General features: G+C 35.5%; 1 protein-coding gene across 6 annotated transcripts in view; it reads left to right on the top strand.

Annotated features, from left to right (window-relative positions):
* Nucleotides 1-13,688, top strand: part of LOC138304642 (E3 ubiquitin-protein ligase PDZRN3-B-like) — a 170,700-nt gene extending 157,012 nt beyond the window's left edge. For 5 of the 6 annotated variants that reach the window (XM_069244817.1, XM_069244821.1, XM_069244822.1 and 2 more), the window contains 3 exons: nucleotides 2,460-2,573; nucleotides 5,594-5,722; nucleotides 8,955-13,688. In XM_069244817.1, the coding sequence (XP_069100918.1) occupies nucleotides 2,460-2,573; nucleotides 5,594-5,722; nucleotides 8,955-10,454 (1,743 nt within the window). In that variant the 3' untranslated portion in view covers nucleotides 10,455-13,688. The remainder of the gene's footprint in view (nucleotides 1-2,459; nucleotides 2,574-5,593; nucleotides 5,723-8,954) is intronic. The other variant, XM_069244818.1, reaches the window with a different exon arrangement.
* The last annotated feature ends 328 nt before the right edge of the window (nucleotides 13,689-14,016 follow it).

The raw sequence follows: 14,016 nt of genomic DNA, 5'->3' as shown, positions 1-14,016 counted from the left end.
CTAAGTAACCGTCATACTCTCTCTGTCATTGTGAGAATACGATTCCATTAAAAGAAACCTGCCGTTTTCTGGACAGGGAGTGTCAATGCCCTCTCGGTACTCCATCACCCATAACAATCTGTTACCATGTTATCTCTATCCTATGGTTTGGGGGCTGTCAGGGGTTAGTTGTTAAGTTAAAGTTGAGGGGGTAGGGATATTCAGGCCATGGTGGGGTGGGGGGGGGGAGGTGGGATACAGTTTTAGGAAAATCCTTGGGGTGTCAACTAAAAAAAGTAGGTGACATTACATCTATCACTGTCAATGGGGACTGTGAGCTTTGAAGTTTTGTGTCCAGAGGTCAAAGGTTAAGGTCATAGTTACTGCAAATTATTTCTCAATGATAACTCAAATTGTAGGTTCTACAATGGTATAGATGGTATCAATGATAATTTGTTTCCAACAAGAAACAAACATATCTCGTTAAACCTCAACACATCCAGCCCCTAAAGGAACCAACAAGGAAATATCAAAATCCCTTAATTCATCTAATCAGTGGTAAACCACATCCCACATGTTTTACCCCCAGAACAGTCTACCAGAGTCCAGACCAGGCCGTCTGTTTCACGCTTCACGCCTAATTTGTCTGTCCATTCACTTCTGGTATCTTATCAAACATCTTATACAAATCTACTTATCTTGGGCTTTCCTTGTCTGATGGTTCAGATGGCTTTGTCCTGGTAAAATGTATTCTGTAAAATGATACTTAATTGGTTAATTGGTGGTACTGATTTTGATTGTAAGGAGATATTTGATTGGTTGATATTGATTTGCTTACATCATTCAAAATTTGAATTATTCCATTTGCAAAAACAATTTCAAATCTTTGCTTCAAGAATTAGAATTGACATTTGCTCTGTCATGATTTTCCCTTTCTGTTTGGTTTATTTTCTGAAGTAATGTTTTTAATTTCACTTACAATTCATTAATTGTACATCAGTGATCGATGATTTACGGTGTTTGCTCTCTGCTGCTGCTGTTGTTACTGTGTACATATTTGTGGAGGCTGCCGGTTGGTGCATATTTATGATATTTGTCAGTAAATATGACACTCTTTCAAACGTTGTACAATATTTATATGTCTGATTAAGGTCCCAATAAACTTCTAACCATCAGCTCAATTACCCTGTTTGTATATGGTCCTGTCAGAACCATTTACTCCATCATTTTCATTTCATTTAATTGAATTTGACAGAAACAAAATAATTTTGATCAAAAGTCGTTATTTTAAATTATCAGGTATTCAACGCATACCATGTAGTATGATTTCTCTTTCATGTTGATAGGCGTCCGTATGTTATATAAATCTAAACATCTGATGGATGTGTATTGCGACGGGTCTTGTCGGTGTGATAAAAATTACGGAGTTTGAAATCAGAAAAGTTAATGTGATGAGTTTGGTAAAGGGTATTATATAAGATCTTGAGTACACACACTAGAAAACAGTGTTTTCTCATTCTCTTATTGTGTAATGTAAAGATGTGATCAGATGAAGGATGCTGCGACAATATCTCTACATACACGTCCAGTATCTTTTCTGTAACGTACTCAGCATCTACATTGTCATAATCAATAGAAGTGGAGATAAACAACTGATATCAGAAGTTATGGTTTCTGAGGATGTTTAAATCTGATCAACATTGTTTTCCTTTAGTTCTGAAGTGTTCTTTAATTTTAAAAATGTCTCATCAGTGAACAAAAACCAAATTACGCTGCTGAAGAGGATAATAATAAAATTTGAAGTAGAAGTTTTCTTTGAGAGAGATTCAGTAGTGGATATCTCGGTACAATAACCCTGGGGTGATTACAATAACCCTGGGATGGTGGTGGTAAATGATGTGTATTCCCTCTACCTTGTCCAACTGGGCATCAAGATTCCTTACAAAAACATGTCCATTTACAGTTAGAAAATGGCCGCTATTCTCCTTTGATCTCTCCGGACTTCACCATTCCATATTCTTATGATAAATTGGCCATTTTTTACATAGCCATTTTTAAAGTTCAGATTCAGGTTAGCCAATTAGGTTTGATGGCCCCTGCGAATGCCAGACTTGGCACTTCAAAGCCATTCCCTGACAAGAACTGGACATGCACATACCAAGGGTGATAGTCGGCTTGCTCAAGTGGCATTGTAGCCTTCTCACACATCATGTTGATAAATTAATTCCAAAACTGCTCAGGGGTTCTCTGGTGTGATAACAGATGTACACAAATGGACTTTAATGGATTCAATCTTTTTTAATTTATAAGACGTCCATCTTCTATTTCTCCAGCCAAGATTTGATGTTAAAAACATACTTAAAGGGAGGTAACTCTCTTTAGTGATGGTAGCAATGGAATATCTTCCCTTAGGTAGCAGATCTATAACTTAGATCAGTATAATGGACATATTTGACCAGTGGTATTCCTTTGTTCCGTAGCTGGACGATGGGTTCATGGAGGAACAGAATGGCGTCCTTGATGACTTTCAAATGGACATTCTGGAAAAACACCACCATGACAACATGCAAATCATGGCATCCATGTTGGCTAGGGTAGGTCGCGTCCTTGACCTTTGTGTTGTCTTGTTGCCTCCCCTTGGTATTTCGTACCATTAGCATGATCTGTAGTTTAACCCTGGTTGTCAGCATGCATTCCCCCAGGGAGCGCTTTTAGTCGTTACATAATTGATGTAAAGCTTAAATAATCTGCATGGTTTAGCCTAATAATTGCATCAGTAACATAATTTTTGATTGGCTAACTTAGCAGCATGCTACATCCTCAGGGTGTTAATTTGTGTAGCGCCAGATTGGACCAAACACAACTAGTGTAGAGCGGACATAACGAGTCGGATGCTTCATTGTTAAACTGTAATCCCTAATTAATCAGCACAATGTAATCATCGTTAATTGTGACGTTTTTACAATGATTCATTAACCTTGCTTTGAAATCTATATCAGCTTTGAAGCGTTTTTCTTCATATAAATGCTTGGATTCTAATAGTATAGCTCTTTGATAGAGCATATTTATAGAGCTCAAGATTTTGAATATATACGTAATCTGCGAGTCAGGTCATTGCTCTTTCGTTAAATTAAAACTCAACATCTGTAGATGTGTTTAAAGATGCATGTAAACTTTTTTTTTAAATTTACGTTGAGGAATCAGACAGGAATACTGCTTTGTCTTGGAAAGCACGCTCGACAGTAATGTATGATTTGATTTTCGTACAACAAATTATGGAAATGAGGAAGGCATTTTCTCATGTTAATTACATTGCATGCGATAAAGTAAAGATCGCGAGGGGGTTGAGATTCTCTATTGGGACTGAGTATATCGGTGCCAACGTAATTAGTTTGAATACAAAATGAAATCACAGATTCTTAGATAAGTCAAACTAATGGATTGAATTTCAATAAGGCAATAAAATTTAAATGTTTAATTTTTCGTTTTCATTTTTTTTTTATCTTTTGTTCTTTAATTTTGTCTGCCTGTCTTAAAGTGTTTGTGAAGATTTTTGCCAGTAGACTGACTGAACAATTTTAAATTTTGATCAGTAGATTTTCAGCTTGCTTCAAAAGTTATAGACTATATATATATATTATGAATATAATAAATATTTTTTTTTGTCATCATTTAGACAAAGCATGCCTTGTGATATATTCTACATTGTCATGTACTTATTCCAAACTTAAAATAATATGAGTGTGGGTATTGATAGTTTGATAAGTTAAGGAATGAGGAACTACGACCACAGTGTATACATTAATCTATTTAAGTAAATCTATCGTATGTATATAGATCCGTTAACGATTCACACGCCAATGCAGCATACTTAATGAGTTTTAATTATTTACTGTCTGAATCATTGTTTGGTTTCGGTTTTTATATGCAAGGTGCCCTGGTCTTGTGCCAATAACATCATTCATCAGCAACACATCAAAGGGAAATATAAAACCAGAAACAAAAAAATTAATTGAACTTAATTGACCCGGGAGATGGAATGACATGTAAATGTCAGTTCTGGATGATCGAGACTATAGTATCCTCTCCCAGCCAATTAAATTAGGATTCAATGTTAGAGCATCAGCCATTGTTAAAATAAAGAGATACGGAATATGAATCAGAAATGACCCCGGAACAGCTTGCTCAGTGTTTATCTGGATCCCAAGGGTTCAGTATTCATTAGCTGTTTCACAGTGTAGGTGAGAAAGGACACAATGCCAGCCCTTTGATGTTCAATCTCCCCTACAGGGCTACATAATGCAGTATGATCTTTCTCATGCCTTTTATGAAAACTGTTTCTTTGTTATAGTATCATATTGATGAGCGGATCAATAAAAAATGTATTTCACAGTTATGCAACCCATTGTTACCGATTGTAAAGAAATCAATCTGATCCAATCATCATCAAGTCTCAATAATATCTCTATGGCTTTGAAATCATTAACAGATAAAAATGCAAAACCAGATTTGAAAAGATATGGATATTGTATGGCCTGGGGTGCTCTGATTCTAACTGTTAAACCAGAGAGTAAGCAGAGAGAGCGGCCCTACTTAGCATTGTCATCGGAGAGCTCCAGGGCACTGTGCACTAATTTGAAAGTTAAATGACAGCTCCAATAAGACGTCATCATCTTTGATGTTACAACAAATTACTGTGCTCTTCCGTCACTCCTGTTTTAGACCTTGTCATTCCTGTTTTAGACCTCGGAAGTAGCAGTTTAAACTTTTACATGCTCCGACTTCGCTATCATGAAAATTCCATCTATACACGGGATTTCTTTTTATTTCAAATATCGACTGCAAAGAAAAATGGTTTGTAATTTTCTATAATTTGAGGGTACATTGTCTTTGTGATTTTAAAGCCATAATGATGCTTCAATAGTGTGATAATTACAGGAATGTATGACGATCAGTGTCACACAACCTAACATGTCGGTATAGTACAGCGTTTTATTGTTATACCCCTGTCTTTTGTGTTAACTGTTCAATGTGTTTCTGTTTTTTATGACTTTTGCATGAAATTCAATATTTTTATGTAGCATGCTAGCTCTCTAATGATTGTGATATAATAATAAAGTGATTTTTATGATTATTGAAACTCATTGTGCTACTTTGACCAGATTGTTAATTATTCCAGAATTAGTAGTTATTGGCTGTGTTTATTCCGATGACGGCAGACTTCATATAGGATATTGTGAAAAAAATCTTTCTATTGTATAATCAGCATCGATTTCACAGAGAATTTCAGAAAAGCTGATTGTAATCTTTATACAACGAGAAAATGGATGTTATATTCTGGATCAGTCATATGAATGTACATAATATTGTTTCTTTTGTGTATAACAGATATGAATAATGTTTGGGTTTGGTTTTTTTTTTTTTTTAAATGAAATATTTCAGGTCAAAATTCATGCAGTCAAATAATTATCAAATGAGTGTTTATTGATATCTCTTGAAAGATTGACAAGAGTTTTATAAATAGAATTTTCGAGATATCCAAGTAGGTTACTAATTATGATATGAAAAGTTTTGATATAACGGCCGATTTTAATCGTGAGTGTTCATGTTTCAGGGCCACTTTGACGAGGAAGGAGGTACAACGGACACTGCTACTACAGAAAACTCACTTCACAAACACGAAAAAGACAGCGGTGTTGGTCGCACTGACGAAAGTTTGAGGAACGAGGAGAGCTCAGAACAGGTATGTACACCAAATAATTATCCTAGGCTGATTGTGTTGGTCGATAAAATTGTCTTAGAAGATTTTGTTTGTATTATTGTGACAGATTTGTCAGTCATGTTACAATTATTTTTTTAGATAGAGTATAATAAGAAATAATTATATTGAATACTTTCATGTTCACAGGTTGATATTATTTCATATCTACCTTTTGATTACTTCAAACAAACACAGAATTATAGCTCATAACTTTTTTCTTTTGTATAATTATATTTTTTCTTCATCAGCTCCGAGCTTTTGTAGCAAAGTCATTTTTGTTACACACATCACATGAACTGTATACATGCTTTGTGACAGAATATCAATCTGTTTTATTCAATGTTTATTTTCTATGTTTGATTATGATAATTTGGAAATTAATTTGTTCAAATTACCATGAAGTAATGAATATCAAAAGTGAAAAAGATAATTTGCCAGTCTATTAAATAGACATTTAATTTATCAAACGTAATAATCCAACCCAATAAGTGTTATTTCCAAATCATCAGTTAAGGCTTTCAAATTTATTTATTGCACAAGAAAAAAAAATTGAATGTGTCATAAATCTTATATGAGAGAATACAAATTAGAGCAGAATTATACAAAATGTCTGACAGTTTGTCGCTAGGGACGATAGAATGGTTGTATAGTAGTCGTAGTAGACTGATCAAAGGGGAAGACGATGTTGAAAGTGAGGCTATCACATTGGACCCAAAGAACTATGCTAATAAAGTCTAATTGTCCAATCACCATGACACAATTAAAATTTGAATATCATTATCACACAAACATGTAACGGTTGTGATGTTTTTTCTAAGTCGCCAAGTACGTAGTTAGGTTTTGTCACTGAACCGCGTAAAGCCAACAGCAGCTGTAATTTCAGAATATAAATATTTTGATTCTGTTTGTAATGTTTCATTAGGTAAGGGTAGCTATATAATGATGTTTATGGTGTAGTGACAAACGACCGTCTGTTTATAGGATAAGTACACCAGGTAAAAACACACCTGTCATGCCTTTGATGCTGTCTTTTCTCGTTATAGGTATGTAGGTATATTTTCCATAGTTAGATATCAAACGCACCTATTCCAGATACTGTATCATGATACAGAGGGGTTTTCTATTAAAATGAAACTTCTCAAACAGTGCATCATTCAGTTATCAGATTTTCTCTGTGGTGGAATCTGTTTAAGGGTAATTAATCATTAATACACCAAAAAAAACTAACCTCAGAAGAAAAAAGCTGCAGAAAATCTTTAAATATTACATTTATTGTATCCATTTCAAAGTAGTTTATTTTTAAAAGAAAAAATAGGCATTGAAAGTTCTATTTTATACTCATTTGTTTCTGGGAACAATTTCCAATTTAGACTTGACGAAAATTTCCTTACTTAGATAATTTTGAGGAGAATTGTAAAGTTGATAGAATTCAAGAAAGATAAAAGTGATCTAGGAGATGGGAGATTTGGAATTCAAATGACAAAAATTGTCCTGAATTGGAGTTGATTCTGATGGTATTCGACTTTGACAGAATTCTGTGTTGTTAAGTGGGTTGGCTGGGACGATAATTTCTTGTTTACCATGAGATAGTGTCTGATATGTCGTAGTGATGGATGGATATGCCACAGTTCTCTGTCCTTAACTTTTGACAAATACGAAAAACAAGCAGATATATTTCTATTGTAGGAGGAATTGTAGATAAGGTAGAGAATTTCCACTACACTGATTATACCAGTGTAGGCATCACTAGGTTTTAAACTCAAACGAAATTGAGAAATCTTGGCTCAATTCTACGCATGAAATACAGAAATTAGATCTTGTAGCAAGTAACGGCAAAGTTACCTTCGGATTTTCTTTCAAAATGACATATAAAGACAGGAAATACCACATAAAAAATCTCCCCAAAATAAATCTGTTTTAAGACGGTTGAGGGTAGGTTTACATACATTCATTTATCATTCTGTAAAGTAGAAATATGCCTTCTGTGATATCTCCCCAGGATTTTTTTCCAGTTTGTGATATGTATCACTGTAAATGTACAGATATATAATAGTTTGATGAAACTGTATCTCGACATCAAAGGAAGTCTGGTCTAGCCTGTATCAGACACAACAGATAAAGCGTTCACCTGCTACCACAGATATACAGGATCTCACCTAGTCAAAAGTCAAGTGAAAACATTAATATATTGCTGAACTCTAATACTTCAGTGATACAGATAGAAATATATATAATACCGATAGACTGGGGCTCTCAAACCACAAGCATTTACACTTTGGATGCCTCATCCACTTTGAGTACATCAGGGAAAATAAACGGGTATTAAAATATTGTATCTTAGTGTATTTCTAAAAACCAATTCATGTGAAATGTAATATTTTCATACATTATTATCAATGTGTGATAAACTGCAGCTAGTAATGTAAGCACTAGGTCTTGAAAGAACATAGCAAATCATATTTCATTTGATCACAGAATTTTCAAAATTATTAACATTGAGTTTGTTTAATCATTTAAATAGTGAAACTTAAAATTTCTATCTGCGACGTTTAAAAAAATGAATTTTTTCTATAAAAAAAGGCCTTTAAACTATTGAGACATACATGATATATATGCATATTATGTATGTATTTATGTGCATATTTGACCTCACATTGAATTAAGTTAGTGTTTAGTCCCACCTAGATGTGTTTGATGTGGTGTAACCATGGTAATTAGTATATACATTAATTACCATACTTGTGAACATTACTGATGATGTTATCCTCCGATCTCGTCACCACAGTCGGGCGAGGTGGATTTTTGGCGACGATGAACAAAAACACTACTGATATAGAGGTTACTCATCTAATTAGCATACGTCATAGCGACAAGGCCCTCATTGGTCACTTGGTTCTGTGATGTTAAGGGATTAGTGTAATATACCTTTTCACCTCTACACTAGTAAATATTCTAAAACAATAACATAAATAAAGCTTGGTGTAAGGCTGTGTCTCAAAATTATATTTTCCTTCATTTCTGCTTCATGTGTGTGGTGTCAGCATTCTCCAATATACCGCCTTATCTCTAGCGATAAAACTGTTCAGTATTTAGAATAAACAAAAAAAGAAACGACCCAAATCTAAAACTTCCTTTGATGTAAAACGTTAATTAGTGTACTGTGTGTCTGTGTATCTCAAGACAAAGCTAATATAGATATTTTCTCTTTTTACAGGACGTGTACGAGTCCGAGTTTACGAATTCTCCTGCAGCCACATCAAAATTCCGCCCAAATTACAAGCACCTGAAGGATGAGCAGCATTACAGCGATGAGAGCTTCCTGTCTACAGAGGTGGTGGACCAGGAGGGCATGGTACAGATGATTCCTCCGGACGTGTGTGAGAGATTCCGCGAGGACTTGGCGCGGCGGTGTGGGGAAATGCGCGGGGGGGAGGTCCTTGTGAGGAAAGACTCTCAGAGCAGTATAGAACAGGAACTGGCTATTCTAAATAAGGAGATGGAGGACATTCAGCTTGAGTGTCAAGAACTTGCCAATGCTCGCATTCGAGATCAGTCCAAGGGACAACAGAGTCCTCGTGACCAAACGCCGTACCGTAGTCCCAGAATTGTGCCCCGTATGGGAACACGCCTTGAGTTTATGAAGCATGTGCAATTATATGACCAAATAGACAGTTTGGGTAGAAAGGATACACTGCCCAGCTCCATAAAGGGATTGACAATAGGTGGTAAGGCCTCGTCTGATAAAGGTGACAGAGACGCATCCACAACAAGTGCTTATAATACTGGGGAGAGTTGTCGCTCCACCCCACTCACCCTCGAACTTAATCAAACCTCAGATGAGGGTGAGAAAGGATTCAAAAACTCCATGCTGTGTTTAGCGCCAATACCAAGTGTTCCCACGATGACGTCCCTTAGTGATACGGAGAAACAAACACAGACTCCGTGTCGATCCCACGAGAGCTCTAGTGAGGATACGTTTCTAGCCGCCAATACTCCGTCTGACTCTGTACCTACTGGTACGCCACTACTGCAACAGCAGAAAAACAAAATGGGCGAGTCCTTACAGGACTTGTACATGAAATATGCAGATGTGATGTATACAAACCAGGCTAATCTACAGCATACCATTCAGATACAGCAGAAACTGTTTCAACAACAGATGGACCAGAAACGGCCACGTAATTCTGGACCTTACGCTTCAAGTGGCAGTGGGTCCACTCATGGACTGCCACCTAGTGGCCAGTCACCTGGCAATGCCACGCCTCCCGGCAGTGGTGAAATGGAATGGGTTGTTAAACGTCGCCCCGACGGTACACGCTATATCACAAGACGACCAATTAGAAACAAAATGCTCAAAGAAAGAGCAAAAAAGATTTCGGAGGAGAGGTGTGGCATGACTACCGATGATGATGCAATGAGTGAATTAAAGACCGGACGTTACTGGTCTAAAGAGGACAAGAAACGACACTTAGAGAAAGCCAAAGACCATAAAAAACGAAGGGAACTCATGATGAAAGCTAAAATGGAAACTCTGAAAGAAACGGAAGAGAAAAAGGAAGTGAATGTGGTAGAGTTAGGTCATCGTAAAATGATGAAGCACAAAGGAAAGAAAGTATTTGATGACTTTACAACTGTACAAGAGATGCTCGCCCACGGGAGTCGTGTGCCTGAGGGCAAAACGTACAATCCCTTACTTTCTGTGACAACCGTGTAATGATTTTCGTTATGCATAGAATTATTTTGTGTGGATTCTAGAGAAAACAGCTTTCATGTAAACTGTATTCAAAAATGAAGGCAAACTCTTTCTTGTCCATGAGGAATTATTCAGAGCAAGTTTAGACTTTCTCAGTTTCAGTCATGTGATGACCATGTGTTTCAGGGTATTGTTTCGCTGGACAAACTTACGCAATGTTTTGTTCAATTTAGCTTTCAACCAAAGGATGTTTATTTTGTTGGCAACAATCATGTTTTATTTCTATCTTATTAAATCCTCCAGACTTCTAAATGAATATTTATGAGATATATCAAACAATGTGCTTGTGAATGAATTTTCATAAGAATATAAATGAATATTCATAAGAAGGAGAAAAAACACAAGAGATGGACCACTGTGCTGTGTTAAACTTGTTTTTAAAGCATTTACTTGACTTTTAACAAACCAGGGTGCCAGCTTCTCCCCTCACTTATGAGATAAACATTTTACAAAGTGCTGTGTTGAGGGAGTGGAGTTATCCCCCTTGAGTTGGTATCGTTACAAAACTACACATTGTGTATGTTCTATATATATATATATACTGCGATGTAATATTAATGTGCTCTAAGTCATGACAACACATATGAAATATTATCAATATCATTATTATATATAATTATATATATAAACTTGGAAATGTGATACAATGTTTTTGTTGCATGTGTAATTCTGTAAAAAGGTGATGTAACGGCAGAAACAACACAACAATACTTCAGAAAATATTCCTGTGTAAAAATCACTGCAAATATATATAAGATAAATTTTCAAAATATTCATCTTAAATTTAAAATGTGGATATTGATTTTTATGGTTGTTACTATTTATAGAAATGTTGATACGAATATTCATATCTTTACCTGTGAATATTTAAATCTTTGTTAATTGTTACTGGAATTCTATGTTTAGCAGATGTTGAATACAAAATATTAAAAATCCTCTATAAATTTTGATGATTTAAGAGTTGTTGATATATTAAATAGATTTAATATTTAAATTTTTATATTGGAGTTATAAAAAGCCTCAGATTAATAAATATCTGAATAAGGTTTTTTTTCAATAACTGTTGGCATTTTTTCAATTAAGAGTATTGTAAGTGAATATTTCTCATAAAAGTTTAGTTATGAGAATTTTCAGACGATAAAATCAGTTTAACATAGGAATCTATTTTAAACAAGATAATTTGCATATTTTCTGATGATTTTTGTTGTGTTGTTTCCCCGAATCTGGTTTTACAGATCAAAGAGACGAATTGAGAGAAAAGATAAATTATTTAGTGTTGATAGAGAGAGTGTTTGATGGAAGTTTTGTAAGATAGATGGTTGATGGAATGTGTGACTAAAGGAAAAATGTTGGAAGGTATGAATAAGAAAACATATACTCTGAAGTAAGCTTGGAATAAGTGTATGACTGTTGAACTACGAACTTTAACCTCTGTATGTTTGGCTCGGCCATCGACCCCCTGAACCATTCAACCACATAAGTCTTCATTTTTGGTGTCCTATATGCCGTAATACTTATGTCATTATCTCACGTTCACAGCAAGGTCATCCCAAACCATAGTTCTATAAATTCTAACTGTAAAATAATATTTGTAATTGTTTTTGGAAATTCTCTTCTGGGATAATGATCAATAGTTTTAGTTATTCCAAAATATTGGTATCTGAGATTAAACCTTAGACATTGTACACTTATATTCAGAGTTCAGTCATGTATGTTTGACTCATTCACCCCTAAAGACACATTTGGACTCTTCGTATTCAGAGACTGGAACAGTCCATTATGAATTTTCAGGGGTGAATGAGTTCATTTTTTAGCAATCAATATGGGACAATTCAGTGTTGTCAGTTTTGTGTTATTACTTACACCAATATAAAATTGCTTATCTCCGATTATGTAATATAAAAGTTTTTTGATAGAAACATTCGAAAGCGGTTTTCTTTTTCAATTAAAGAGGTTTTATTATTTTATATAAATAGGTAAGGCTTATCTTTTCTATTTTCAAGAGATAATTTTTCCAATTTACTGTTACAATTTAAATTTTGTATGTAATTCTTCTTTAGATATTTTTCTCCATGGAAACAGATTCTGTGCTTCCACTGCCAAGCTGTGTGGAGTGGATTTCTTTATATCCTGTCCCCCAGTCCCTCCCCCTTTTGTCTCTACCCCTCGCCCCCCCCCCTCCCCCCCTGGCCCCTGGCTAGCCTGGTGACTTGGAATGTATATTGTGAACATGTTGTCTATATGGTATTGTTAAAGAAATCCTGTTGCCAATGAAGCTATGTTGCTCTGTAAATGTAGTCACGTCAACAGTAAATGCAGTTTGTGCACACAATATAATAATATGGTCTAGGCCAGAGTGAAGAAACGAGGTCTGGTACAAGTGTTTTACAGTCTTATACAGTCCTGGTTCAAAGGAACCGTGAAGGTCTGAACAAGTGCAGTCTAGGTCTGAACAAGTGCTTGGTAGTCCTGGTTCTCGACATTAAAGGTCTGAACAAGTGCTTGGTAGTCCTGGTTCTCGACATTAAAGGTCTGAACAAGTGCTTGGTAGTCCTGGTTCTCGACATTAAAGGTCTGAACAAGTGCTGTCTAGGTCTGATAGATCTAACAAGGGCTGTCCGGTCCTGAAAGTCACTTTATACAAGTTCTTGTAAGGTTTGAATGAGTATCAATTTCTGATCAAGAATTCTCAAGATTCCAATGTTCCTGTAGGTCTGAACAAGTGCTTTCTAGGTCTAACAAGTACTTTTTGGGAGAGAACTTACTGTTTGGATCTGTGTGAGAGCTGCCTCTGTCTGATAAGCGTAGTACTTCTTATAGGAGTATTGCCTGGAAAAGCTTTACCAAGTGATCTTTTTGTCCGAGTTGGTGCTGTCCAGATCTAAGTCTGCATTTGTAAGGCTCTAGATGGCTGGTGTCAAGGCCAGAAATGGTATTGTAACTACGCACAGTGTCAAAAGTATGTCCTTGTGTCATGTGAGCATGTACATTGCAATGGTAACTGTAACAATGTACATCGCTATGGTAACTGTGTACATCGCTATGGTAACTGTAGCAGTGTACATCGCTATGGTAACTGTAACAATGTACTCAAGTTTGTAAAATTTGGGCCGGAATGATGTGTGCAACCAGTTGCCTGGCCTTTTAAGTGATAAAACTGAAACAATTCAAATAAATTATTGTTTTATATTGAAATCCTGAAGTTGTTTTTATCATTCACCATATACATGTATATCAAGATAAGCAATCTAGAGATATCAATTCATCAACTCACAGGAAATTATCCAGCAAAAATGATGTGGTAGGCAGACTGATTGATGACAAGAGAATACAAAAACAGGAAGGGAGATAACTCTAGTTATTTACACTTTGAGGAGGAAACATTAAAGGCCCACTACCTTTCCGAAACGGCTTTTAATTTTTAAAATGGGAATGTAAAACAAGATCGATAATTTTGTAGAGTCCTAAAAATTATTAACTTACCGTTAATACTACATTTATCATCACCTTCTGAACGATTTGA

Source organism: Argopecten irradians, chromosome 12 (assembly GCF_041381155.1).
Source record: "Argopecten irradians isolate NY chromosome 12, Ai_NY, whole genome shotgun sequence".
In the NCBI taxonomy this organism is placed as follows: domain Eukaryota; kingdom Metazoa; phylum Mollusca; class Bivalvia; order Pectinida; family Pectinidae; genus Argopecten; species Argopecten irradians.
This window is presented reverse-complemented; position numbering and strand designations above follow the sequence as displayed.